General features: G+C 34.9%; 1 protein-coding gene across 5 annotated transcripts in view; it reads left to right on the top strand.

The window, feature by feature from the left end:
- The window catches only part of LOC111507261 (juvenile hormone esterase), a 196,206-nt gene that overhangs the window by 142,717 nt on the left and 26,685 nt on the right, over positions 1 to 26,804 (top strand). Inside the window, exons 2-5 of one of the 5 annotated variants that reach the window (XM_074182926.1) lie at positions 1,051 to 1,185; positions 1,301 to 1,447; positions 10,075 to 10,228; positions 16,626 to 16,811. The exons of 2 other annotated variants lie outside the window; for them this stretch is intronic. In XM_074182926.1, coding sequence (XP_074039027.1) covers positions 1,051 to 1,185; positions 1,301 to 1,447; positions 10,075 to 10,228; positions 16,626 to 16,811 — 622 coding nt within the window. Of the gene's footprint in view, positions 1 to 1,050; positions 1,186 to 1,300; positions 1,448 to 2,357; positions 2,457 to 8,928; positions 9,157 to 10,074; positions 10,229 to 16,625; positions 16,812 to 26,804 lie in introns of those variants that run through there. 2 more of the 5 variants (XM_074182948.1, XM_074182939.1) reach the window with 2 other exon arrangements.

Raw genomic sequence — 26,804 nt, 5'->3', positions numbered from 1 at the left:
TCAAAACTGTTAACATCATTTTAGATAATTTACGGCCGAATTTGTAACATTGAATCAACCAATTCAACCTCATTTTTGCTTTACCGCACTTGATCATCCGGAATATTATTTGGGCAGTGTTGTTTTCATGAGAAGCAAATCATTAAATGAATATTAAGATCGGTCCAAACTCTAAATGTACAACAGTTTAAAATTGTAACAGTTGTGATATACTTTCTTATTAGTAAGTGGGCTATACTTGAAGACGGGCAGTAAACAAATCTGAAGAAATGAAATTTAAATGTTAGAGCCAGTTTGCAGTGTGCCCGATCCAAAATTGTGGGTCGACTCTTTCAGTTGTACTGACAATTGCATATGCAGGAAATTTTCTGTGAAGATTGCTGCACTGACGCCTGTCGGATATAATTCAACGCCGTTCGTGGTATTAGCCAGGGGAGTAGTTGTTTTCTGATAGGCGTCAGTCCATTCAACCTACTGTGTAGGTATATCCGAGACGGGCTTGAACATTTAAAGTTCATTTCTTTAGATTTGTTTACTGTCCGTCTTCAAGCATAGCCCACTGACTAATAAGCAAGTTTTTCTTCCTTATTCGGAGGAATCAGGCAAATTTCGGATATGCATTTGGTTAGTACCTCGTCCACTAGATGGAGCGACATTTTTGATGTTCGGTCCAACTTAAAACGAAGAATGAAATTCTCTGAAAGAATTTCGATTTTCAATTATGGAATATCATTGACTTTGGGTCGATGATGGTCACCATCTTGCACTGACGAGTGGCTAAGGAGCCCGAAATCGGTCTGCAATTGTGCTCGTTCCAAAATTGAAGGTCGACTCTTTCAGTTGTATTGCCAATTGCATATGCAGGAAATTTTCTGTGAAGATTGCTGCACTGACGCCTGTCGGATATAATCCAACGCCCTTCGTGGTATTAGCCAGGGGATTAGTTGTTTTCTGATAGGCGTCAGTCCATTCAACCTACTGTGTAGGTATATTCGAGACTGGCTTGAACATTCCAAGTTCATTTCTTTAGAGTTGTGATGTATATTGTAGGTGGCGGATATTTTGATAACCATCCCTAATGGAAAGCTAAGAGGACGGAAAGAATATTCGCAAAGAGGAATATACTTTTACGCCTTTCAACAAATCCCTTATGCCAAACCACCCGTTGGAGAATTGCGTTTCAGAGTAAGTATGAAATGTTTCACAAACATTGAAAACATACAGTTGAAAATATTTAACCAATTCAGTTTTTCCCTTCAACTTAAGCCAAAAAATGTCAATTTCAATTTTTACTTTCAAGGAACCTCTACCTCCTAACAATTGGAATGGCATATTAGACGCAACCTTTAATGATAAAAGCTGCATGCAAATAGACAACACTTATAATGCAAATATAAGTAACTACGAAAATGAGGATTGTTTATACCTTAACGTCTATACACCAGAAGTAAGTACAATCGTTTAAAATTTTATTTTTAATTTTTCCAAAGTGTTTATTCAATTCGTTGAATCCAGCATAATTGTGTGTTTGTTCGGAATGACGAAAAGCAATATTGACTCCAGACGGAATAAACTAAATTATTTTGTTTGAATGAAACTATTGAGGTCTGGGAACCTGAATTCTAACAATAAAAATATAATTTTTAAATGTATATTGAATATTTTTCCTATAAATTATTTTTTAAATCAACTATTGTATAACACATATTTTATTTGTACACCGCATCGTCCTAAAATTCTGTACGATAACTGAAATTTCTACCAAGGCGATTTATAATATACCTTTGGAAATTCTGCAAGATATTTGAATTTAATGAGCTAGCTTCTCATCTCAGTTTTTACACGATCAAAATTTCTAAGTACTTCGATAATTTTTCTGTGATGGTGTATTTCATTTTACACAATAGGAGGTAATGAATCCTGTAAGAAGGATATAATGTGAATGGTAGGTATAGTTTGTTGATTTTCTCACCGGCTATGACTCATACCGGCGCAGATTACGAATTCACGCTTCAAGACACAACAGGATTTGAAGCTTTATGTCCTGAGGACATATCTGAGAAGGACATATCTTCACATAGGAATAATTGTCAACTCTGAGAACATTTTTCAATGTTAGGAGTATTCATAACATGGTACAGGTAAGTCAGAATGTGACCTACGAACTTCGTTTTGTTATTCGTTATATTATTTGAACGAATTTTCTTTGGACAACTGAATTGATGGATGAGCGTTTGACATAAGTTGAGCTCATCGATAGTCAACCTAAAAGTCATAACATTACATGTGTCTAAAAGTTTCTGAGATGATTAAGAAAAACTGAAGATATGTCCTGAATATCAATGTAGTTTTCTACGTGCGATAATCGCATAATGCTACTTTCTTACAACATATCGGAATATTTGTCAACCCTCAGAACATTTTTCAATGTAGGCAGAATCGAAAACATAATTTGGGTGAGTCAGAATGAGGCCAACAATTCCATTTTTTCATTCATTTTACCATACTTTCTTTCATATGATTGTTTCAACCAAGGCCGTCGCCATGGGGTGGGGTCCCATGGCTTGGGAAAAAGTTGGGAAATTTTGGGCCGTGAAAATAGAAAAAATAATAGTAGAAAACAATAAGCAAAATATTATTTGAGTGTTGTTCGTTTTCATTTGCATTGAATATTCCTATACATGATGGATATGGTGGAAGAACAAGGACCTTGGTCCAAAGTAGAATAATTCCCATTATTATTTTTATAATCACCAAAATATATTTTTGTTTGTGCATACCCCAATAGGCATAAGCATTCAGCCAATCTTTGGATAGCTTAGTAAGAAAATTAATATATTATAGTAGTAACTAATCCCTTGGCTTTCACTTTTTCGAAAGTTGGGAAGTTTTGCTGGTGGGGTTGGGGAAATTTGGATTTCATCCCCCCTGGTTTTGACATATCAACTGAAAAACAAACCCAACTCAAAATTCATAATACTCCAGTCAAATAAGAGTTTAGTTCTGAACCAATTTTTTGTTGAATTTTATGTGTGAGTATAAGTTTTAGGGTCTTTTCTAATTGATTTATCGAGGAAAATTGTTCCACTTCGCATATGGTTTCGAAGAAAAATTTAATAAAAAATGTATGTATTTTTTATGCATTGATCAATGGTATAAAAACTAGTCTGGAAGGTTCGACTTTGCAATTAGTAATTACCAACCCCAAAAAAAAAATTGGGAACACTACAGTCAATTGACATAGTAAGAGGATGCTTACTAGGTACAAGCTGAAGCTAATGGAAGAATTTGTTCCCGGTAGAAACAAACTGATAAATTGATACTTACATTAGACATGATTGACAGTAACCCAAACAAGTTTTTATTGTTGTCAAGTCATCAGCAAAAAAAAACGATTTATTTTCAACAGGAGTACCCAGTTACAGGAAATACTATTGTTACAGAGTATATATGGAATAAATATTGAAAATAATGGAATATAGAAATGTAAAAAAGTGAATGCTAAAACAAAGTAGATATAAAATATTCGTATAAGTTGAATTACAAAGAGGAATGAAAAATTTAGTATATAACACAAAAAGTTACAAATCATGTTACAATGTTACAAGTTACAATGTTACAGTACTGACACAAAAGTTATTTATGGTATTGTTACAAGCGAGTATGGATACAAGATACCAAGGCGTTCATAGAGTCGACATGAATATCGCAGTGTTCACAGATTTCATTGAAGCTACTGCGCATAAAATTCGATCGTGATCGTAGCATAATATTTGTGCGTGATGCTTCGCAATAGAATTTCAGATTGTGTCGACCTTCACTTCTTGGTACTAAGAAATTGATCCGGGTAAAAAAACCGTACTGTCAATATTGTCGTTGAGTAATTTATGCAGGAATTTTATACCAAGGATAACTCTCCTATTTTCCAAAGATGTCATATCAAATCATGTCAACAATATGTTATAATCGATGCCTCTCGTGGGGTATTGACGACCATCAACTTTTAGTCATAAACCGGATTCCATAACAAAGAGCCATACTCTAACTTAGATCTGGCATACGCAAAATATAGTCATTTCAAGGTGGCAATACTTTTGGAGTTCTTGCCATTTCTGTAAATGAATCCAAGCATCCTATTTGCATCAGCAGTCATATTCCTTATATGTGTTGTAAATGTTAATTTACTGTCGTATGTTATACCAAGTTTTTTATCTCATGTACGTTTGATACGTTCAGTTGTAGACTATTATCATCACACCAAAGTTTGATTACATCTAATTCATTTTCAGGAAAGAAAGTCTTTGGATTTCTACAGCTCCATCTTGATACAAAAAAAAGGATGAGGGAGTCTTCCAAAGAAAGGAAGGAAGTAACTCTATACATGGATGTGTAGATCGTGCAAAGAAGTAACTTTCAGACACAAACTGAAAGAAGTCCTCCTGAGTAGAGAAAAGTATCTTCTGTATAATGCAGTGTTCATATAGAAGTATTTGTTTCGAAAGAATCTTTTCTTTCGTATAATTCAATGTTTATATGAAAGTAGCTGTTTCAGGAGGACTTTCTTTCAGTTTGTGTCTGAAAGTTACTTCTTTGCATGATCTACACATCCATGTATAGAGTTACTTCCTTCCTTTCTTTGGAAGACTCCCTCATCCTTCTTTTTTTGTATCAAGATGGAGTAGTAGAAAGCCAAAAACTTTCTTTCCCAAAAATTAATCACTCCTAAAAAATATAACCCCTTCAATTCAAATCTAATTCATGTTGTACACGTTGGCAGTCAGTAATGTTGTCGATTTTATAATATAGCGTCAGGTCGTCTGCAAATAGTAGGCTAGGAATATTCAAAGAGGTTGCCAAGTCATTAATAAATCAAATCAAATCAAAGCATGCTTTATTATCTGAAGAATAGAATTCTTATTGACAAAGCTCCTAAATATAATAGTACATAAATCCTAACTGCTTAAAATGAGCAGGAAGTCATGATAATTAAATAAAATTAAAATTATGCAAACCAATATGGATTGTCGGATGTTAAAAGTGGATGTACTTAATGTATATATACAGTCATGTTTCTATAAAATATTTTCACAACAATACAGTAGAATAGAAATAAAAACAGTTTTCCCTAATTTATTCTATATTAATTGGTTATAAATACAAAACAGGAAAGAATTGTCAGATGATAAAAACATTAAAATAATATATATACATATATACACATATACATACACATACGCATATATACACACATATATACACACACACAGACATATATACATATACACACATATACACGTACATAGACCCATGTACACACATATAATAATTTTATAAAATGTTTGATTTCTTAATACAGTTAATATGTACATACATATATAGTCATACATACACACCTACCTTTAAAACTATTTAGTGAGAGACATAGATACGACATATTTTGTACTGCTGTCACAACTATTCAAAATTTTGTTCAAAAAATTCCCTCAAATCATAAAACGGTCTTGTTATTAAAAAATTTTTTACAGCCCTTCTGAATTTCGGAGTGCTATGAATATTTTTAATTTGCTTCGGTAGATGGTTGAACATTTTCGTACCATTGTAAACAATTGAATTTTGGTATTGGGTGGTTCTGGGGACTGATAAAGGTATATATTGGCCATTTGCCCTAGTATTACGTGCAGTGTCAGATTTTAATAAATGTAGTTTATGCTTATGAACTAAACTAGTTGATTCTAGCACGAATATTGATGTTAACGTGAGTATCCTCTGAGATGTAAATAAGGGTTTACATGAAGTTTGGTGATTAACATGGCATAAGTATCTCAGTGCTCTCTTTTGTAGCTTAAAGATCATTGAGAACAACGCTTGCGAGCAGGCTCCCCAAAATGCTATCCCATATCTGATGTGAGATTCCAGGAGAGCAAAGTAGGCTTTTCTAGCAATAAGATAACCGATGTCATTTCTAATAACTCTGATAGCATAACACCCAGATGACAATTTCTCTGCCATTGCCATAATATGCTCATCAAACTTTAAATTATGGTCCAATACAACACCTAAGAATCTGTAATTATCAGATTTCATAAGTGTATCATTATCTAGTTGTATTTTGTCGATGTCCCATTTAAATGATAACACTTTAGTTTTCTTAGAGTTGAAGACCATTTGATTGGCATCGCACCACCTTTTTATTTCAGTTAGATCTAAGGAGATCAATTGGCCGAGAATATTCTTATCTTTAGTGTGCCACTCTATAGTTGCATCATCTGCAAATAAAGTGAACCTACCACTAATATTCAAGTTCGTGAGATCATTCACATATAGCAAAAATAATATGGGCCCCAAGACAGAACCTTGTGGAACTCCGCTGGTCAATTTTTTTTCCTCAGATACTGCACCCGAAACTTTCACATATTGTTCCCGGTCTTGCAAGTAAGATGTCATCCATTTATGAGATATGCCTCTGATGCCATAGTACTCAAGCTTCTGCAACAGTATTCCATGATTCACACAATCAAAAGCTTTGGATAAGTCACAGAACACCGCCGCGGTCGCTTCTTGATTATTGAGATTAGTGTACACATTTTCTAAAAAGTTATAGATAGCGTCATTTGTACTTTTGTTGGTTTGGAAACCGTATTGGTTACCATTTAGTATTTTATGTTTAATGACAAATGACATGAGTCTCTTCTTTACTAATTTTTCTATAATTTTTGCAATAGTAGATAGAAGGGATATTGGTCTGTAATTTGATGGATCCTCCCTATCCCCTCCTTTGTAAATTGGGATCACCATGGCTGATTTAAGTATTGTTGGAAATGTTCCCGAGACAAACGATTCATTTATTATATCAGTAAGCGCGTCAATAGCTGCCGGGGGCAATTTTTCCAGCATATTTATAGACAAACCATCAGCTCCAGATGCCTTTTTGTTCTTAATGTCCTTCATAGCACTCTTTATTTCATCTGGGTCTGTTGGAAATAAAAAGAAGTTTTCGTCAATTCTTACATTCTCAAGATATTGCATTGGATTAATATGAATGTTAGTGGAAATGTCATTAGTAAGTTTAGTTGCGATAGAGCAATAGTAATCGTTGAAACAGTCAGGTTTCAAATTGATTTCATCGATTTGATTTTTGCTCTTTCCACGGATTTCATTTATAATAATCCAGCTCTCCTTTGCTATATTGGAGGCAGTATTAATCCTGGTATGATAATATGAAAGCTTAGCCTGTTTTATGACACTGTTGTATACACTTCGGTACCTATTGCAATAATTTTGTAGGTGTTCCTCTTTATTAAACTTTTTAATGTAGTTCAATGAGCGCATATTTTTGGCTGATATTTTGATGCCCTTCGTTATCCAAGGTATAAAAGAGGTCCAAGATTGGAACCTTGTGGTGCCCAGATGTAACTACGTTCTGGGCCGATTTGAAAGATTCATATTCGACGAATTGTTTTCTGTTAATTATATATGATTCAATTAGAGTGAGCAGTTGGTTAGAGAATCCCAATTTTGTCAATTTGCTGAGAAGAACGTAATGGTATATTTGATCGAAGGCTTTTTGAAAGTCTAAATAAACAACATCGACTTGTATTTGCTTGTCCAGGTACGAACAGAGATATTGATTTAAACATGCAAAATTTGTCATACATGATCTTTGTTGTACGAAACCATGCTGATTAGGATAAATAACTTTTTGAATATGGGAGTACATAACATTTTGCACACATATCTTGAAGAGTTACAAAAAATTGAAATCGCCCTGTAGTTTGTGATATCGCTAGAGTCGCCTTTTTTTAATATGGGACAAATTCGAGCCGTTTTCCACTGCTCAGAGAAGGCACAAGTTGATAAAATCAAGTTGAATTTGCCTATTAGAGGTATGGAGAGAACGTCGATACAGTCCTTTATCACAAGAACATTGTCAACGCCTGCGGTGAGTTTATTTCTTAAATTTTTTGAAGCAGTAATAATATCGATTTTAGAGAAGGCAGGGATGTTTAATGAATCTAAGTCAGAATCATGAGAATTTTCACGAAGCATATTCTCGTCCGAATTCATTGACAGTATCCCCAGGCTTATCAAATACCTCATCATCAAGTTTCATTATACCCGATATACGCGAATGACCTTTTTTACTTTGTATGAAAGACCAGAAAATCGAGCTCTCAGATAAAATATTATTTTCAGCTAAGTTTGTAAATTGATTATACCTATGCTGCTTTTATTTTAGTTGTAACATTTTTTCTCAGATCCGAGAATTGATTTTGATAAAATGCTGTTTTATATTTCTTATAATTTTTATATGGCTGATAACGTCGGCATCGAAGCATGGGGGAAATTTACGTGTTTTCAATGTTCTCAGTGGAACTGTTTGAGAGAAGATGCTGGGTAATTTTTGATATAATAAATCACATGCCGAGTCGATGTAGTACATTCAGAAACTTCACATCGTTCGGTTGTTCTGATCTGTTCATACATAGCTGGAAAGTTTGCTTTGCGAAAATTAAATTGCAATAGCGTCTGTTGTATTAATAGCAAAGTCAATGATATGAGGAGTACGATAGGTAGTTCGTTTCAGTCAATGAAGATCGTGTTAAAATGGATTATTCAGTTGAAGAATGAATATGCATTTCGTTTATGGTGAAACAGGAGGAAATGCCAGAGCCGCTGCTAAATTATATCAAAATAGATATCCAAACAGAGATATTCCACATTTCACTACTTTTATTGCTATGCATCGACGATTGAAGAAAACGGGGTCCTTTAAACTCAGTAAACACCATTGTGGTACGAATAGAACAAGAGATAATGTTACGGAAGAACAACTTCTTGAACAATTAACAGCATTCGGGTCGTTTCATATAGTTTACAAGTGTCACAACAGTAAGTTGGGTAGCACGTGAACAACTATTCTACCCATTTCGCCTGCAGAAGGTGATGGCCCTAGATGCTGGTGATTATGGCCCTCGTAGGTTATTTTATGAATGGTTTTTGAGGATGTATGAAGAAGCAAACGACTTTCCGGGATATGTATTATTCACGGATGAGGCAAGTTCTACAAGAGGTATTTCAATAGTAGGAATAGCCATTTATGGGATGAACAAAATCCGCATGGAATATTTCGAAAAGGCTACCAACAGAAGTTTTCAGGTAATATATGGGTGGGAATAATCGAAAATCATATCATTGGACCATATCTTCTTCCTCCCCGTTTGAATGGACAGAACTACCGAGTTTCTCTTGAACTTGTTTTACCTTAGCTACTTGAAGGAGTACCTCAAGTTGCATCATGCGATTATTTCACACGAGATGATATGTCTCTTCTTGGGACATATCTTCAGCAAAGGGAATGATGACTTTCAGGTTGAGTATCGATGACCCTAACTGATTTCAAATGCTCATTTGCTGCCCTCCACTGTTGATTTGTATTTATTTTCGCGTATGTTGATTCGCTTGTTGGTCTGACAATTCACTGCATTGAATATTAGTTTGTAATTTGATCTTAAGAAATCATGATTTTGTCGTTGTGGTTGAATATTTTTGCTAAATATTTTTGAGCGCATTCCAAAAACTTGCTCAAAGTATAAATTGAAAGGGTATGTTTTTTTATTGTGTATGAATCCTGTGAGTAATATCTGATTTGATTTCATTACGAATGTTTGGAATACAAACGGAAAAAAAGTGTTTTTCGTATAATTCAGCGTTCATATGAAAGTATTTGTTTCAAAACTATTTTTCTTTCGTGAAATTCAATGTTTATATGAAAATAGCTGTTTCGGGAGGGCTTTTTTTTTCAGTTTGTATCTGAAAGTTACTTCTTTGCATGATCTAGACATCTTTGTATAGAGATAATCTTAGAAATTTATTGCTTCCTTCCTTCCTTCGGAAGATTCCCACATTTCTTTGTATTAAGATGGAGGAATAGAGAGCCAAAACCTTGCTTGAACTTTTGCGTCTTTCATGAATGTTTCTACTTGATTGAAGTTATTTTTGCGTTATTGGTCGGTAGGATCTTTCTGCTCGTACAGATACAATGTACATTTTTATTTCTAACAAATCTTTTTTTAGTTTCCATCTACGAATTTATCTCTTCCTGTTATGTATTATTTATATGGAGGAGGATTTGTGAAAGGTGCTGCTAATTTTGAATACGCCGGTCCCCATTATTTGTTGGAGAGTGGAGTTATTGTTGTAACTGTAAATTACCGAGTAGGTCCTTTCGGTGAGTATTTTTTACAAATAAAACTAATAGGCAACGACATGATCATGCATATAAACATGTATGAAAAGCAGCGGCGGCTCGTCAGGGACGGCAAGGGAGGCTCAGCCTCCCCATAATATTTGAGGCTATTCATCGCAATAAATTAAAAGATATTGACAAATAATTATGATTATTTTTTTTCTAAAAATTCTTGGGTATCATTACTTTACCATTAATTTTTAATATAAACACATGATATGCCCGAAACAACACTATCGCTCACTTCGTAGTACATACCACACTGTATGCTGCATCAACAAACCTCAAACGCACCGCCCATGAACGAATAACGGATAAACCATCAACTCGAAGTAATAAATGCCATACGTTGCAAAGGAGTCAAGCATCCGACCGTTTTAAAAAACACAAGCTTCGCGAGGCCGATTCAACCAGCGACATACGTCCTGATTTGTACTTTCAGTTGCAGAAATTATAGCGTTGGAGGAGGCTAGCCTCCAGTTGGTCTGCGTTAGTGTATGACTGTGTTTGTTTTTCATTTAATTATTCGGACGGGATGCCGTGACGGACCGGGACTGAAAAATATTTCGGTAAATCGTTTTAGTGTTTGTGGATAATATTTGTTATTTGTGTATAAAACAGGCAGTATTGTAATATAGCAGTATTTTTTGATAATATTTTTAATGTGTTTCTTGAAGTGTTCTCTTTCAATTTCAAGGTGTTTTCAGGTTTTCATTTTTCGGTAAGTTTTTTTTCCACTTATTATGGATAATTTGGACGAAATTAAAAAATCTGACGATGTAGTCGATTTGTTGCTGACAAATAATTTCAAGTCTTTATCTTATGATAATGAATTTTACATTATTGAAACTCAGGGAAGGCCTCAACCAAATTTGATTTCAATTAAAGCGTCAGATGAGCGAGAACATCGAGGATTTAATATTAGTTGGTACGATAAATGCGATTGGTTAACCGGCTCCATTAAACGAGAAAAACTTTTTTGTTGAACCTGTGTTTTATTTTCCGTACAAACCTAATACCAAATGTGGTCTAAAATAGGATACTCCGATTGAACAAATTCACCTCGTTCAACAGAAAGAAATTTTAAATCTAAGTAGCTTATATTTTCGTCTTTGTAAATTAAAATTGTTTAGCAAACAAAATATAGAAACAGCTTTAGATACAGCTCAAAAAGAGGCCATAATTTCATTTAATAATCAGGTTAGGGAAAATCGGTCGAATTTAAAAAGACTTATCGATATTACGATTTATTTGGGTTCCCAAGAATTAGTTTTTCGCGGACACGATGAAACCGAAAATTCGATTAATCGCGGCAATTACAAGGAACTTTTAATGTTATGGGAGAAATATGATTCACAATTTGGCACTTTTTTAAACGGTAGCGTTTTTTTGGGCAGCTCAAAAACCATCCAAAATGAGTTTAGACAGTGTGGCATATATTATTAAGGAAATATAAGCAAGGAGATTGAAAGTGTTCTTTTTGCATGGGAAATTGATAACACTACCGATATTACCTGTACATCACAACTTTCAATCGTTTTTAGATATGTCAAATATAAGCATAATTAAGTAATTGTTCTGCTTATAAAATATTTGTAGCAATTTTTAACGAAACTGTTATATCAGAAGAGAAAAGTATTATTATTCATTGACTGAGAAGAGTTCATTTATATTAAATAGCTCAAAGACATTCCTTTTTCCTTGCTTTTGTTTTTTTTAATGGTCAGTTTTATACGTATAATTTTTGGCAATACACAATTTTTGTTTGCATGTATGCAAATATTACGTATTTTGCTTCAAATAGGTGCGGTACCCCAAAAAAATTTCGCGCCTCCGGCGGGCTTTTCTGTGTATATATAGTCTTTATGACTTTAGCCTCCCCTGTTCTCCAATGCACGAGTCGTCACTGATGAAAAGCACTTTACGGTCGGACTTCCACATAAAAGTTTACAAAACCGCAACACTATGACTATTATACGTGTATAATAGCTTCCTCAATCTCGTTGGAAAAAGCTCTTGTATAGCAAAACACGTGTCGCGGTTTTTGTATAAACCTTAAAGTGGAAATCACTTATTGTTAATATGTATTTTTATCAAGTATTGGCCAGTTCTATCTGATTTTCAAGTAAATTTTGACCAAAAAGACAATCACTCGTTGCCGAGAGGGTGCTACCAATTTTTTTATACAAAGGAAGATCTTGTAAAACCTAGTATGATGGTTATTTCTATTCTCGAGCCAACGTTTTTTCATCACCTATGAAAATTGGATTAGGCGTTTCTGAATAGTTAGCGGTTGAATATTCATTTGAAAAGTCTTCAAATAAAAGATATTTAATATCCAATATAATTTCACGAAAAAATGTATTCAAAATTTCAGTTGATTAACTTTCTGACAATTTGTTCTCAAATCTATTTGTCACAATATGGAATCTTTCTGGGGTAATGTCTAATGATGTTGTATAAAATGATGAGGTATAAACTACCCTCCTGTGTTTTTTTCATAATATTTTGCTGAATGAGTCTTTCCTAAATGCATATTTTGATCAAATTCATTTCTCCTGCCATCATTTCTTTCCTTTCAATAGGGGAGCCCAAGCGGGGATTTCGGGATTTACTAATGCGCGGCAGATTAATATACAGGGGGATACCTTGCACCCGTTAAGTACCTCCACCAAATATGAGCCCCATATATTAATCCGCCTGTGAGGGATAAAGGATCAGATTAGTAAAAAAAATTGATCATCAGAAATTCTCGAGCGCGTCAGATTAAAGTAGGGTGAGTTAATTACCTGCTAAAAAGTGTATATTCCAGTGTATATTCCAGTAATCTGACAATTTGAGAGTGACGTAAAGAAAGGGGAGAGCAGCAAAGTTGTAAAAAATAACGTCATATTGACATTCTCGAGGGTAGCTAATTTTTTTTATTTTGAAGAGAATAATTCAAGGTTAACGGAAAATATATAATCTGACGATTTCCGCAAGCCGAAATAACAAAAATTCGTCGATAAAGTTTAATGCGTGCAGCTGTGTGATACCTATATTTCCCTCTCCGAGTTTCTATTCCTCTATTCTTTATTCACTTTTTCTGTCTCACTCCGTCCCCTCTCTGAATTCTGTTGCCATGACGCCATCACAGCTGATCACAGAGACTCGTTCGTGATGAAGATGATGCTTAATTAATTGATGGATGTAGCCGTTACTACGTGGTAGGAAATCATAATGAAGAAAAGAGAAATTAAAATTTCTATGTTTTTTACCACTCTCATTTGAATTTATTGGAGCCTCTGGAGACACCCTACATTTTGTTTTATGAGAGAGAGGACATTGTTAGATCAAGATCTTCAGATGATGTGGTGCTGCAGGTTTTTCCGGGTTTTCCTGCAGCTGAAAAAGCAAATGCGCCACTGGAATCAATGAAGTCGCCCCGGAGCGTCAATTAATTTTTATTGTTGTATTTATTTTATTTTTATCGTTGTATTAACAATTAAAGCATTTTATAAGTTGATTTGAAAATATGTATATAAATGATCTAACTATTATTTTATTTGTAACTATTAGTTACAAATAAAAGTGGCATTTTTTAAAAAGTATTTTATTATGAATACAGGTAATCTACCTGAAAAACATACACTTATTTATTTACATGATATTCCTGAGCTCTTCAATTAATTAAGTTCAATGAATCAAAAAAAAAAAGTTTTTGTCAAATTAAGCGAATTCCTTTAGATAATCGTCAGATTATGAGACAACACGTCTAAAACATAAAGATGAACCATATATATCTTAATCTGACGCGCTTGAGTACTTCAAAGTGATGAATTTTTCCGCACATTATAATAGTGGCCGTGAGTTTGCGTCAGATCGAAATCGTCAGATTATTGAATGAGAGCTTTTTTTGTTGCACTCAAGACCCCCTTAGAAAGTCTGATGCGCTCGATTAATTTTTTTTCTTTCCACTTTTAACCCTTACGAACAACCACCCATATCATGCAAACGATCAGATTAACATACCAACAATAATTATTTTACAAACAGTATTCTTCTACATATTTAAAAATCTACAGCCACTTCCCACACCGATGAAAAGGTATATATCATATTACACTTTTTTCTTCTCATCATCTAAGCTTTGCAACCTAATATGACTCAATAACGTTCGAGTAAATCCACATTTTGCATCGTGGGCTCCCCTGCTATTCGGAGGATAATTTGGTACTATGATTTTGGCATGAATTTTTTTTCAATTCCATTTTGTCTCACATTTTGGATTACCTTTATATTTGGAAATTTTCTCAGCATGAATGAAAAATGAAACAAGCTTTCCAACCCATGTTTCTAACCCAACCCCCGTGTGGTAGCGTATCAAGAGAGATAAAATTATGAAGTTTGATAAAACTATTTCGATTGAAAGGCTTTACCAGATATTATAAAAATCTCTAGAGTAAACTGCCTACCCTTCGAAATGGGTATGTATATCCGTGGCAATAGTAACTTAAGGAAAAAGATACAAATCTGAAGTTTCATAAAAATATTTCGAGAAGGCCTTGGTCAGCAGATTATTTTGAACGATCATAAGAGTAAACTACTCCTTCCTAAGGGTGGATTGCATTCTTATGTATGTTGGCATTGATATCATGTAAAATTCATACAAGTTTTCGAATATGAGCGTGTTATTGAGATTATAAATGTCTTATTTGGGTAGTCTTTTTCTGGTTAGCAAAGTATTTTCGCTCCATAGCAATTGACAATATAGATATTTTGGCCCTATATTGAGTATCGCTTGCACGGAGTCAGATGTATCATATGCATCTAGGGATTTTGTGTGATGCTACCTAAAACTCCATGGCATCAAAGTTTTGAGTAAGGTTGTTATGTTCCCTTCATTTGGCAAAAAAAGGTATATTATGAATAAAGAGAAATTCAGAAGTAACCTGGTATGAAAAGTTGACCAGACTCGATTCAGTACTGACTATATGGTTACGTGGAGTGCCTGTTTGTTTGAAGAAGATGATGCACCGAATCAATATTAGAGTTAAGTCTTCTAACGTTGCAGAAATTGATTTAAAAATTGGTACTGGATCTGTTAGCAACATAAGTAACCATGTTCAAATCAAAAACAGTATTGTTGATTCAACAGACAGCCCTGTTTCGATTCACCATAAGTCTGATCAGTAACGCTATGTTGAGGCACGAGTACAATGCTAGCCTCAACTGTCCTTATAGGACAAGACTGAGTAAGTAGATGCAACAACTTATTCCTCAAGAAAACGACTGATGACTCAATCCGCGAATAATAAATATAAACCAGGCTTACCAAGGCGGTCAGTTACAAAGCCAAGCTTCGACCTCCAAACGCGATTTCTTGTTTGTCTTCCATTGCAAGTATATTAGTTGAAACCAGTGCCCAAAAAAAAAAGAGTTCTGATCCAACATCAGACAGCACTCTATCGAACTGTCATAGGTCTCAGCAATGGTGCTAGGCTAAAAAACCAATGCATTGCTGGACTCAAATGTTCTTAAAGAGCAAGCCCCGATTGGATAAGATGACAATTAGATCCCTTGCAAGACACATTATGTAGAATCGACAGAAAAACGCAATACCTGAATACGAAAGACAAATGAGGCACCCCAAGGCGGTTCGTGGCAAAGCCAAGCTTCGATATTGACTACCGAATGCAATTTGTTTTCTGTTCTTCACTGTATCTTGCACTGTGAGGAAAACAAAGCATTCTGATCAAAAACAAGACAGCACTGTCTCGACTCGTCATAAGTTTCATCTGTGGTCGATGTCGGAGCAGATATAATCTTTCTCACATAACCTCTACAGGCTAATACTTCGGGCCAGTTCCTACACGAAAATCCTATTCAGATACAAAAACATCTTCGGAGGTATGTGGTCTTGTTCTGCTCCGGCCCATGATACTGGAACCAAACGGCACAGCAACAAAACGTCGCGCCACGTCGCTTTTATGTGATTGGAACCATTTATTTACATAGTAAAAACTCGGACGAGACAAATAATGCTTAGTTTCATAGCAACTCCACCCTGTCTACGCCGCTTCAATGTTATCTCATCGGGCGACTCTGAGTGGGACCAACATCTATCATTAATATCGTTCATTCATATGAAGGTTACAATTATATCAAGGCATTTCAGTTCAGAAACAACTGGGACCACAAAAACAATGTTCTAGGAAGCCACCTGTGGAAAAATTTGGCATTAATTAAATGCAATCAAATGTAATTGGTTGATATTTTGAATTTCGATGACATGAAGAAATTTTACTGATCGAATTTCAATTTTTTATCGTTAATAGCTCCAAGAAAAGTTGCAGGTCGCATTGCCATTGACAATAACTTACGAAAAAATATTTTACAGGTTTCCTAACAACTGGAGACAAAATAATACCTGGCAACTACGGTTTGAAAGATCAGCAGATGGGACTCAAGTGGGTCCAGAAAAATATTAAATATTTTGGTGGCGATCCAGAAAAAGTAACCATATTTGGGCAAAGTGCAGGAGCATCGTCTGTAGGTTTTCAAATGATGAGTAAAGGTTCCAAAGGTGAGAGCGGGAAAAAATTAATTTATTTCAATTCTACGGGAGATAACGAGTTTCATTTTTCAGGCATTGTAATAATGTTTGTGTATAGCTCAAGTGAACGATATAGTGCAACCTACCTTCCAACAGCTCCCCTTTATCAATATAGTTAGAGGTCCAACTAATTTAGTTATTCAATAACCATTTATGATTATACATAAGAATCACAATAATTATATTATAATTATAGAATATGGTATCCATATATAGAATGTTAAGGATACCACTCAGCAATGAAGCCCGAAACAAAGAACGGAAAATCATATAGCAAATAGCGAACGAAAACGGATACACCAATAAGACAATAGATAAACTAGAAAACAGAATCAAACAAAAAATACAGAACAAGGATCAAGCCACCCCAACAGACAAAACAACTCAACGATGGACAGCATTTACGTACGTAGGACACCAAACCAAAAAACTAACAAACATCTTCAAACCACTGAACATCAACATCACATACAAGCCGAACACGAAGATAACACAAAAAATAAACAACAATGAAAAAGAAGAAGACAAAGACCAAAACGGGATATACAGTATACAATGCTCGGACTGCAACAAATTCTATATCGGCCAAACCAAGAAAAAACTGATCCAAAGGTACAATGAGCACAAAAAGGCATACATAAATCCAACAGTATATAAATCAAACCTTGCAACACACGCCATACAAAACAAACATAATTTCCCCCCACCAGAGAACATGAAACTCATAAAACAAATCAACAAGGGAAACCGCATGGACATTTGGAAAAACTTGAACATCCATAAATTCAACAGTCATAAATCACTTATCGAGGAACAAGTACAAATCAAAACACAACAAGATCTCACATTCAATATATTGAACAAAACCATACACATTCCTAGAGAAGATCTAACACGAAGAAGAGTACCTGATGCAGAACAAATACAGACAAATGTACCTAAAGTACCTGAAATACCTGAGTTAAGACGCTCTGACCGTATAAAGAGACAGACAACAGGATGACCAGTTCAGTTTGAGGAGTGCCAGAAGATGACAGTACTACCAACTGTCGAAAGCGCTCGCAGATAATTATTAGAAGATATAAAGCTTCAAATCCTTTTTGTAGAATTCAATATTGAAATACTCAAATATATATATATATATATATATATATATATATATATATATATATATAGTGTCACCGATAAAGTCCGCATCAAATGGGAAACTTTTTTTTTTATCGTTTTATGTGAAATTTGATTTTGGCAGTAGATTTTGCTTAAGAAATGATGTCAAATGGCGTCTACAAAATAGGTCACGTGATTTCCTTAACCTGTCAAAATTGACATTTAAAAAAAGAAACATCGAAAAATGACATTATTCTTCAAAATATCCAAAAATATCAAAGGATAAAAACATTTTCTTTTGTAATTTTATATCCACACACCAAGTTTCAAACCCATAATGAGTATTTTATATTTTCACTATTTTTCCGCATTCCTGCTTTTTCTACTTATCAAAATTTAAGCACACCTATACTAAATCATTTATTTTAACTAAACTCGTCACCGAATTTCTTTTTTTGTAATATAATAATATTTTAAGAGCCTCTTTGATGTTAAAAACAAATTTTGAAAAATAAAAGTTGTCAAACTTGATGCAAAGTTCATCTAGTTCCAACGGGGCTTTCCAAACTATACAGTACTTGAGTTTTTTAATGAGCAAATGGCCTCACAATATGAATTAGAACAAAACGGAACATTAGGAAACAATATCTTAGAGTGTTTATTGTTTTTTTAACAAAAAATACAGTGGAATTTAATCTTAATTAAAAGGAACTGAAAATAAACATGTACCTATACCTAATAGCAAAAAAACACGAAAAAAAGACTCAATACATTAAATACACTACATTTCTGTATGTCTTCCATCGCGTTCTATGCAGATAATTGTCCTTCTTGATACATCTTTTATTGAGTTGCTGATACTCACAGGGTTTATATTTAAAATAGAGTTTCTAATAACAGTTTCTAGGTGATTCACGTCACGAAAAGGTCTTTGTTTATAAACGATTTGTTTTAAGTAACCCCACAAGAAAAAATCTAGTGAGGTTAAATCTGGCGACCTAGGCGGCCATATTTGCTCCATATTTCGCCCAATAACTTTGCCCCTAAACATTTCTAATAGTTTCTCTTTGACTTGTCTTGAACTATGAATAGGAGCCCCGTCACATTGATACCACAGACTGTGTCTTATTTCAACCGGCATATTGTCCACTATATCACTGATCTCAGTATTTAGAAATTGCAAATAATCCTGAGAAGTTAAATTGTGTCTAAAAAAGAATGGTCCCATTACCTGATTATTTAAAACACCGCACCACACATTTGTTTTAAATGAATATTGGTCCCGACATTCTATCACAAAATGAGGATTTTCCTGAGCCCACCACCTACAATTCTGGGAACTGACTACGCCGTTCGATGTGAAGGTAGCTTCGTCGGTCCATAGGATTTTGTAAGGAAATTTTCTGTTTAATTCTACTTCTCCTTGGTACCAGAAAGAGAAATCTAGTCGAACATCGAAATATCTTTCAGTTAAGGTATTTATAAATTTGGGTTTGTAGGGTTTGAATTTATTTTTATGTAAAATTGCTCTTACGCTTTCTCTTTTAACGCCAGTTCTATCTACAATATTGGTAATACTTGATTTTCCCTGTTCGATAACATCCAGGCCAGACAGCCAACTGAACCTCATCATTATTGCGTGATGGATTATGACGTTTTTTAAAAGTATTTTCAACTGAACCAATCAGTTTAATTTTTTTTAAAATCCTACTTACAGTGGATTGCTGTACATGTCTACCAGGATGTCTTGCGTTAAAAATATCAGCCACTTGTCGATGCAATGTGTTTTCACCACAAATTAGCACAATTTCAATTTTTCTTGTAAAGATAACATATTATTTTAATTTTCATACATTACATTGAACTAACAGGCATTAATTTATTCAGTGACAGTGACGTTTTTTAAAACACATTATGTAGTTTCATATTTTTTCACAGCCTACCCAGTTTTTGTAAATTAGTCTTGTTAGCGGAGTAGGTAAATGTAAATACTATGAGTTTTTTCTTTTATTGAATGGGCTTCAAGAATCACGAAATGATGTTTCCTAATGTTCCGTTTTGTTCTATTTCATATTGTGAGGCCATTTGCTCATTAAAAAACTCAAGTACTGTATAGTTTTGAAAGCCCCGTTGAAACTAGATGAACTTTGCATCAAGTTTGACAACTTTTATTTTTCAAAATTTGTTTTTAACATCAAAGAGGCTCTTAAAATATTATTATATTACAAAAAAAGAAATTCGGTGACGAGTTTAGTTAAAATAAATGATTTAGTACAGGTGTGCTTAAATTTTGATAAGTAGAAAAAGCAGGAATGCGGAAAAATAGTGAAAATATAAAATACCTATTATGGGATTGAAACTTGGTGTGTGGGTAAAAAATTACAAAAGAAAATGTTTTTATCCTCTGATATTTTTGGATATTTTGAAGAATAATGTCATTTTTCGATGTTTCTTTTTTTAAATGTCAATTTTGACAGGTTAAGGAAATCACGTGACCTATTTTGTGGACGCCATTTGACATCATTTCTTAAGCAAAATCTACTGCCAAAATCAAATTTCACATAAAACGATAAATAAAAAAGTTTCCCATTTGATGCGGACTTTATCGGTGACACTGTATATCCGATGGCATTTCAGGTTAGCTTCCCAAATTTCTGCTACCGCAGTTGTCAGTTGATTGGTCAAACCACCAACACTGACATGAAAACTTGGCAAGATGACTTGGGTGTCACACATATAGGTGGTTCCACTTATGTTCCGCTTATGTTTACGCAGCTATTTTTATCAAGTACTTTCTTTGTTTTCTCTCATTTTGTCTTCAATCGAGGACCGCCTGCCCGGTACTGACGATGCCCAATAGGCTGAAACAGCTGTATACCGGTGGCTCTTAAATTGAAATCAATATGGAAATGATTGAAAACTACTTATCTATTCATATATATATATATATATATATATATATATATATATATATTTATGTACTACTTAGAGGAGTACATAAAATAAGATAGGATACATTTACCAGATAACATTTAAAAATGTATTTCCGATAGTCTGTTTCATTCTAAACAAAAAATGTCTCTTGGGTTTTTTGCCCAAAATAAACCAGTTCGCAGCAAAAAATCATTTTACGAACAACTACAGAGAAACATCGTCATAAATGTGAAAATACGAAACTAATCTATCTAGTAGGTCGCTATTAGCGATAGTGACAATTATATTGGTATGATGCTGTCAGTTTGTGAATTTTCGAAATTGAATTAATACCAATTGTGTGTTGTTGTTCTGTTCTTAATTTGTTAAGAAATTGTTAAGATAAAAGAACGCAGGATTGTGGTCGCCATCGAGAAGTACGAACACCACAGCTTGAGAAAGCAGTAATTAATTTGATTGAAGAGCAACCTACTACCAGTACTAGAAAGATTGCTCTCCAGCTAATGTTGATCATATGACGGTATTTCGAATTTTAAAGGAACAACTCTCATATCCTTACCATCTGCAACGAGTACAGGCACTGTTACCGCGAGACTTTCCGAACCGTCTTGAATTTTGCAATTGGATGCTGGAAATGATTAGAAGAAATTGTGACTTTCTGAAGACGATAGAATTCACAGACGAATGTATTTTTTCTCGGGACAAGATTAATAATTTCCATAATTACCACATATGGGCTGATAAAAACCCTCACGCTATTGTCGAAACTAACCATCAAGAACAGTTTTCTCTTAACGTGTGGCTCGGAGTTATTGGGGATGATTTAATTGGGCCTCATTTTCTACCTCCTCGATTCAATGGTGAGGTATACGTTAAATTTTTAAGAGAAGTGCATTCAGTACTGCTTGAGGAAGTTCCTTTGGGCGTCAGAAGGGATATGTTTTTTATGCATGATGAGGCTCCCGCCCATTTTAGTCAAGTAGCACGTCAGCATTTAACTGAAACATATGCAAATCAGTGGATAGGTCGAGGAGGACCACAGAACTGGCCCGCTCGATTCCCGGATATCAATCCTCTCGAATTCTCTATTCGGGGCCATTTACAGTTTTTGGTTTATCGTACTCCTGTTCGCGATGTAGAGGACTTATGAAACCGCATCATCGATGCGTGCAGGGTAATCAGAGAGACTCCAGAAATATTTGAACGAATACGTGGCTCGTTTAATGCAGGTACTAACTTCAAAATTACAATAAATCCAGTTCGCATTTATGACGATGTATCTCTGTAGTTGTTCGTAAAATAATTTTTCGCTGCGAACTGGTTTATTTTGGGCAAAAAACCGAGGAGACATTTTTTGTTTAGAATGAAACAGGCTATCGGAAATGAATTTTTGAATGGTAAACAAATAATAAGACAAAAAGTTACATTGGAAATAAATTTTAGGGGTTGCGTTTTCCACCCTTTACAACCATGGGGTAAACCAAATAAATTACTGACTAAGTGTTTTTTGCTAGTACGAAACGTCAGGTTAATTTCAATATTATAACTTTTTCAGTGCTTGTGAAAAAAAGTGTTATACAAATTTTATGTACCCCTTTAAGAGGCTGTATCTTAACAAGGGATGCTCCAATGAAATGTCTTTATATGAAAGATCCTTCCTTTTTTTCGACGAGGAATCGCCTCATTAAATGTTTTACACTTATTCAGTTACACCCTGTATAAATATTAATGTAAGAACAGGTTGTATTCAAATCACTTGAGAAAGCTATTGTGCTAGCGAAACATGTTGTGATAATTTTTCAAAGAAAGTTTATGGAGATGAAATCGTGAGTTGTAGATTTTGAAAAAATCAGTGTGTCATCACACATGGAAACTCAAATAGACTCAATATGAGAATCTGATTGAAACCAATCAAATATTTCTTCCCCAAATTTCGATACTGATGTGAATACTCTGGTGGAGAAATTCACCAAAATTATAGTCGAATCAGCATCCACTGCCATATTGAAAAATTCACAATTGGCACATTACTATCCAGTACCATAGTGGAATGGTAAGGCACTGATGTCAGGCAGCAACAATTGAGTGTGAACGTTCTTTTAATAGATTGAAACGACACTTTTTTCTTGAGAACAAAGTCGAATTCAATAGACTCAGAGCTCGCCAGCGATTTCTTCTGGAGCAAAGCAACCGGAAAACCTGCGAACAATCATGTAAACATTGTGCACTAGCACACCTCAATAGCCTACAATAGTCCAGTGACGTCAACTCTCACAATAACTTTTCAGAAATGAGGAGAGTCATAGACGCCAAACCCTTTTCAATTGAAGATAACGATGAAAATTCGCAGAATGTCGATATATCCATGGGCGGATTCGAAGAGGCGTTGTCTAAAGTGAAAGATCATACGCCGGGCCTGATGACATTTTTTATATATTTCCCAAAAAACTCCCACAATCTGGTAAGGTGTATGGTGCAAGAGAAGGATCTGAACGCCAAACTACAGTTTTTCCTGGACCAGAATAACCTAATAATTCCCCAACAAAGTGGATTTCGCAAGAACCGGCCAACAACAGACAAACTGGTTATCCCATAGTCAGCAATCTACGAGTCTTCCGCAAATCGACACAAGATTATAGCCATCTTTATTATATTCGTCGAGCATTCATTACAGTTTGGAATCGCAACGTATTGGAACAGATGAAAAAGTGGAATATCCAAAGAAACCTACTTGCTTTTATAAATTTTTTTAAAAACAGTTCCTTTCCTTTGACATAGACTCGGAGCAAAGATATCTCAAAAACGGTTCCCCTCAGGGATCATAATTGAGCGGCACCCTCTTCCTTATAACCATTAACGACATCAAATCCCCTGTTAAAAGATTGTCATACACGGACTACCTTATCCTATTTATCAGTGGCAGAAATAAAAACACATCGGAGTCACTTCTTCAGGAGGCGATTTCTTCATTTGTGGTCCCTCGATACAGGATTCCAATTTTCATCAACGTAGACCAAATGCCTCCTATTTTCCAAACAACAAGCAACTACATTCCCAATCTTTGCGCTTAATGGCCACCATTTATAATTCGTTGAGGCATGACATTTGACCATAAACTGAAATGGAACACCCTTATTCGTAATACTAAGAATTCTTGTCAGAATGGTATGAATCTGATAAAGGTTTTGTTCAATCACACCAGGGGAGCAAACTGCAATACCTTGTTAACCATCTATCGGGCTCTGATAAGATCCAAATTAAACTATGGGTGTATTGTCTACTATACTGTAAAGAAGGCAGTTCTTTAACAGCTTGATGTTATCCAACATGCCGCCATTGGGAAAACCTTAGGAACATTTCGTGGTAGTGCAGTGGAAAGTTTACGTATCGAAGCAGGTGAATAGCCTCTTAATCTCCGCCGTTAATACATGGCCATGAAATTCCTAATGATCCTTCAGCTCCTAAAAACGTCATATCATCTGGTTTCTGCTCTTCACCAACATGTGCCATAAATATCCCATCCTGTAACACCCAACTCTCCGCTCACAGGAAAAACGATACTCCATCAATTCTTATCCAGAAAGCTTTCTCTGAATCTCCAACTACATAGATGCCTCGAAATCTTCTGAGTGTCTGGGAGCAGCCGTCGTCAAAAGAGATACGGAGCATGATTATCGTCTGCCATTACAAGTCATAGCACACTGTCAAAGACTGGAAGGTAACTCTTTTATTTTCGACGATTTTCTCAGGGCAATCCACGAAATCACATCAGCTATACCCAAGCAATGCAACCTAACCTAACTTAACCTAACCCTTCGTTTCAAGGAAGGGTTATCCAAGCAAATGCAGGATCCAAAATGTATGAAACTTGTAATGTTTCTGGATTTTCACAAATGATACAACTGTATCATTCAGCAAAGGATATATTGTTGAAAACTAACTAAATCGTAATCGCAAAACTGACGGTATTCGATGTTGATTTCTCAACAACGACCTCCAGCCCTTTTGGTACGCGCAGGTGCCCAGGAATCTGGCAGGACGGGTTGCGCTATTGATTAATAGTGATTGTTCATAAACAGGATGATATTTCGATACATTACAAAACTAGTGTGGATACCTTCCCATACTGGTATCGAAGTCAACGAGAGAGCCGACGCAGCCGCTCGCAATGTTACCGTTACTCCTTCCGTAACTCTGTTTGAACAAATTCCCCACACAGATTACTTCAATACAATGAGGAAACTACTAACAAACACTTGGATAGAAAGATGGAAGGGCATGGAAACAAATAAATTAAGAGGGATAAATCCCGACATGCGCTCCCAGAACTACCAATCGACCCACAAAAGACGTCACGCCATTCTTACTCGTCTTGGAATCGAGCGCACAAGACTAACTCACCAACACCTTATGAAGAAAGAATATGCTGCGAAATGCGATGCCTGAGGTGTGATAATAGTGTGAAGCACATAATCGTGGAGTGCCCAGTTTATGAATATGAAAGACAAGAGGCAAAACTTCCCAGTGATCTCAGTTCTGCATTAGAAGTACTGAACTTGAACTCTATTAACTTTTTCAAAATCTATTCGTATATTGGATAAAATATAATTATATCTAATTGTTCCTCCGCTAATAACCTCTTGCGGTTGATGTGGTTATTGTGAATAATTTGATGATGTTTCATCAATTCACTTTGCTGAGGTGTAATACACTGATGTTGAAACTTTAAAAACTAATGTGTCTCATTAAGCCTAAAAATTCATTATTACCGTTTGTTGTTTGATTTTCATTGTAAAGAGCTTTTTCAAGAATATAAAATAATTGCTTTACGCTTATGATTGAGACAGCTATTATAAAGCGAAACACGTGTCGCGGTTTATGAAAAACCCTTCATAGTGAAAATCATACAATAAACGGTATTAATGAGTTTTAATATGGATTTTCATCAAGTATCGGCCAGTTCTATTCAGTTATCAAACTTACTTGCTGTAATAAGGTAACGAATCTGAAGCCGCCCCTGACCCATACGCCAGCCAATTCATCGAATAAATACATGAATCAGAAAGAATGCAGTCTGAAACCGCCGCGAAAAATCTAGGCCAGTACCGAACAGACTACAGAATTCTACAACAATCGTTACCGATATAAAAGGTCAGCTACTCGTCCATAGGGGGCACTTGAATCCAGAAAGTGAATCGAGCGGTTAAACAAGGAATTCAAATAGTGAAAATAAATCAAGTGCTAAGTGTTGTAAATGAATTAGTTTGTTAGAAATAAATTTGTTTGAGACAGTTAAGTCTTCAATTCGTTACAATAATTCATCTGAATTTCTGAAGTATTTCTTGAGCAAGTTGAATGAATGGAAATGACAGTGTGAGTTGAGTCGAAATGGATATACCGTGTGGTGAAAATTCAATTGTCCACTACTGTTTTTTTAGTAACCGTAGAACATACGATGTTGGTTGAATTAGAAAAAAAATGTCATTTTCAGGATACAATGAAATTATGTTGAGAAATCGAAACTATCGTGAGCCGTTCTCGAAATAATAAAAATATTGATATCTTTGATTTTTTTCTTCTTTAGTATCTTTGTCACACAAAATTTGAACAAAAAATATAGAAGTTTTTGATCGAACTTCATGAAAGCAACACTGCTCTAAATTTATTTCCCAAACGCGACATTTCGTTTACTTTCCAAATACGGACCTGTATTTCCCAAAGTGAAGTCTGATGCCGTTTTCAACCCTTCATTCATCTATCTAGGTATAGCAGTTTCCTCCATATCCCTTTCAACTCAAATGAAATATTAATTCTTTTTTCATGTTGTGTTTCATCATTCCCAAAAATAACATTACGATATTATCACTTTAGTATTGATTTCAACTATTCTGGTTAAAATCTGGAGTACAATAAACTGAATAA

Source organism: Leptinotarsa decemlineata, unplaced genomic scaffold (assembly GCF_025532065.1).
Source record: "Leptinotarsa decemlineata unplaced genomic scaffold, Ldec_3_MD MMD2_P_RNA_scaffold_2, whole genome shotgun sequence".
Lineage (NCBI taxonomy): Eukaryota > Metazoa > Arthropoda > Insecta > Coleoptera > Chrysomelidae > Leptinotarsa > Leptinotarsa decemlineata.
Note: the sequence above shows the minus strand (reverse complement) of the source record. Positions and strands in the feature narration are given on the sequence as shown.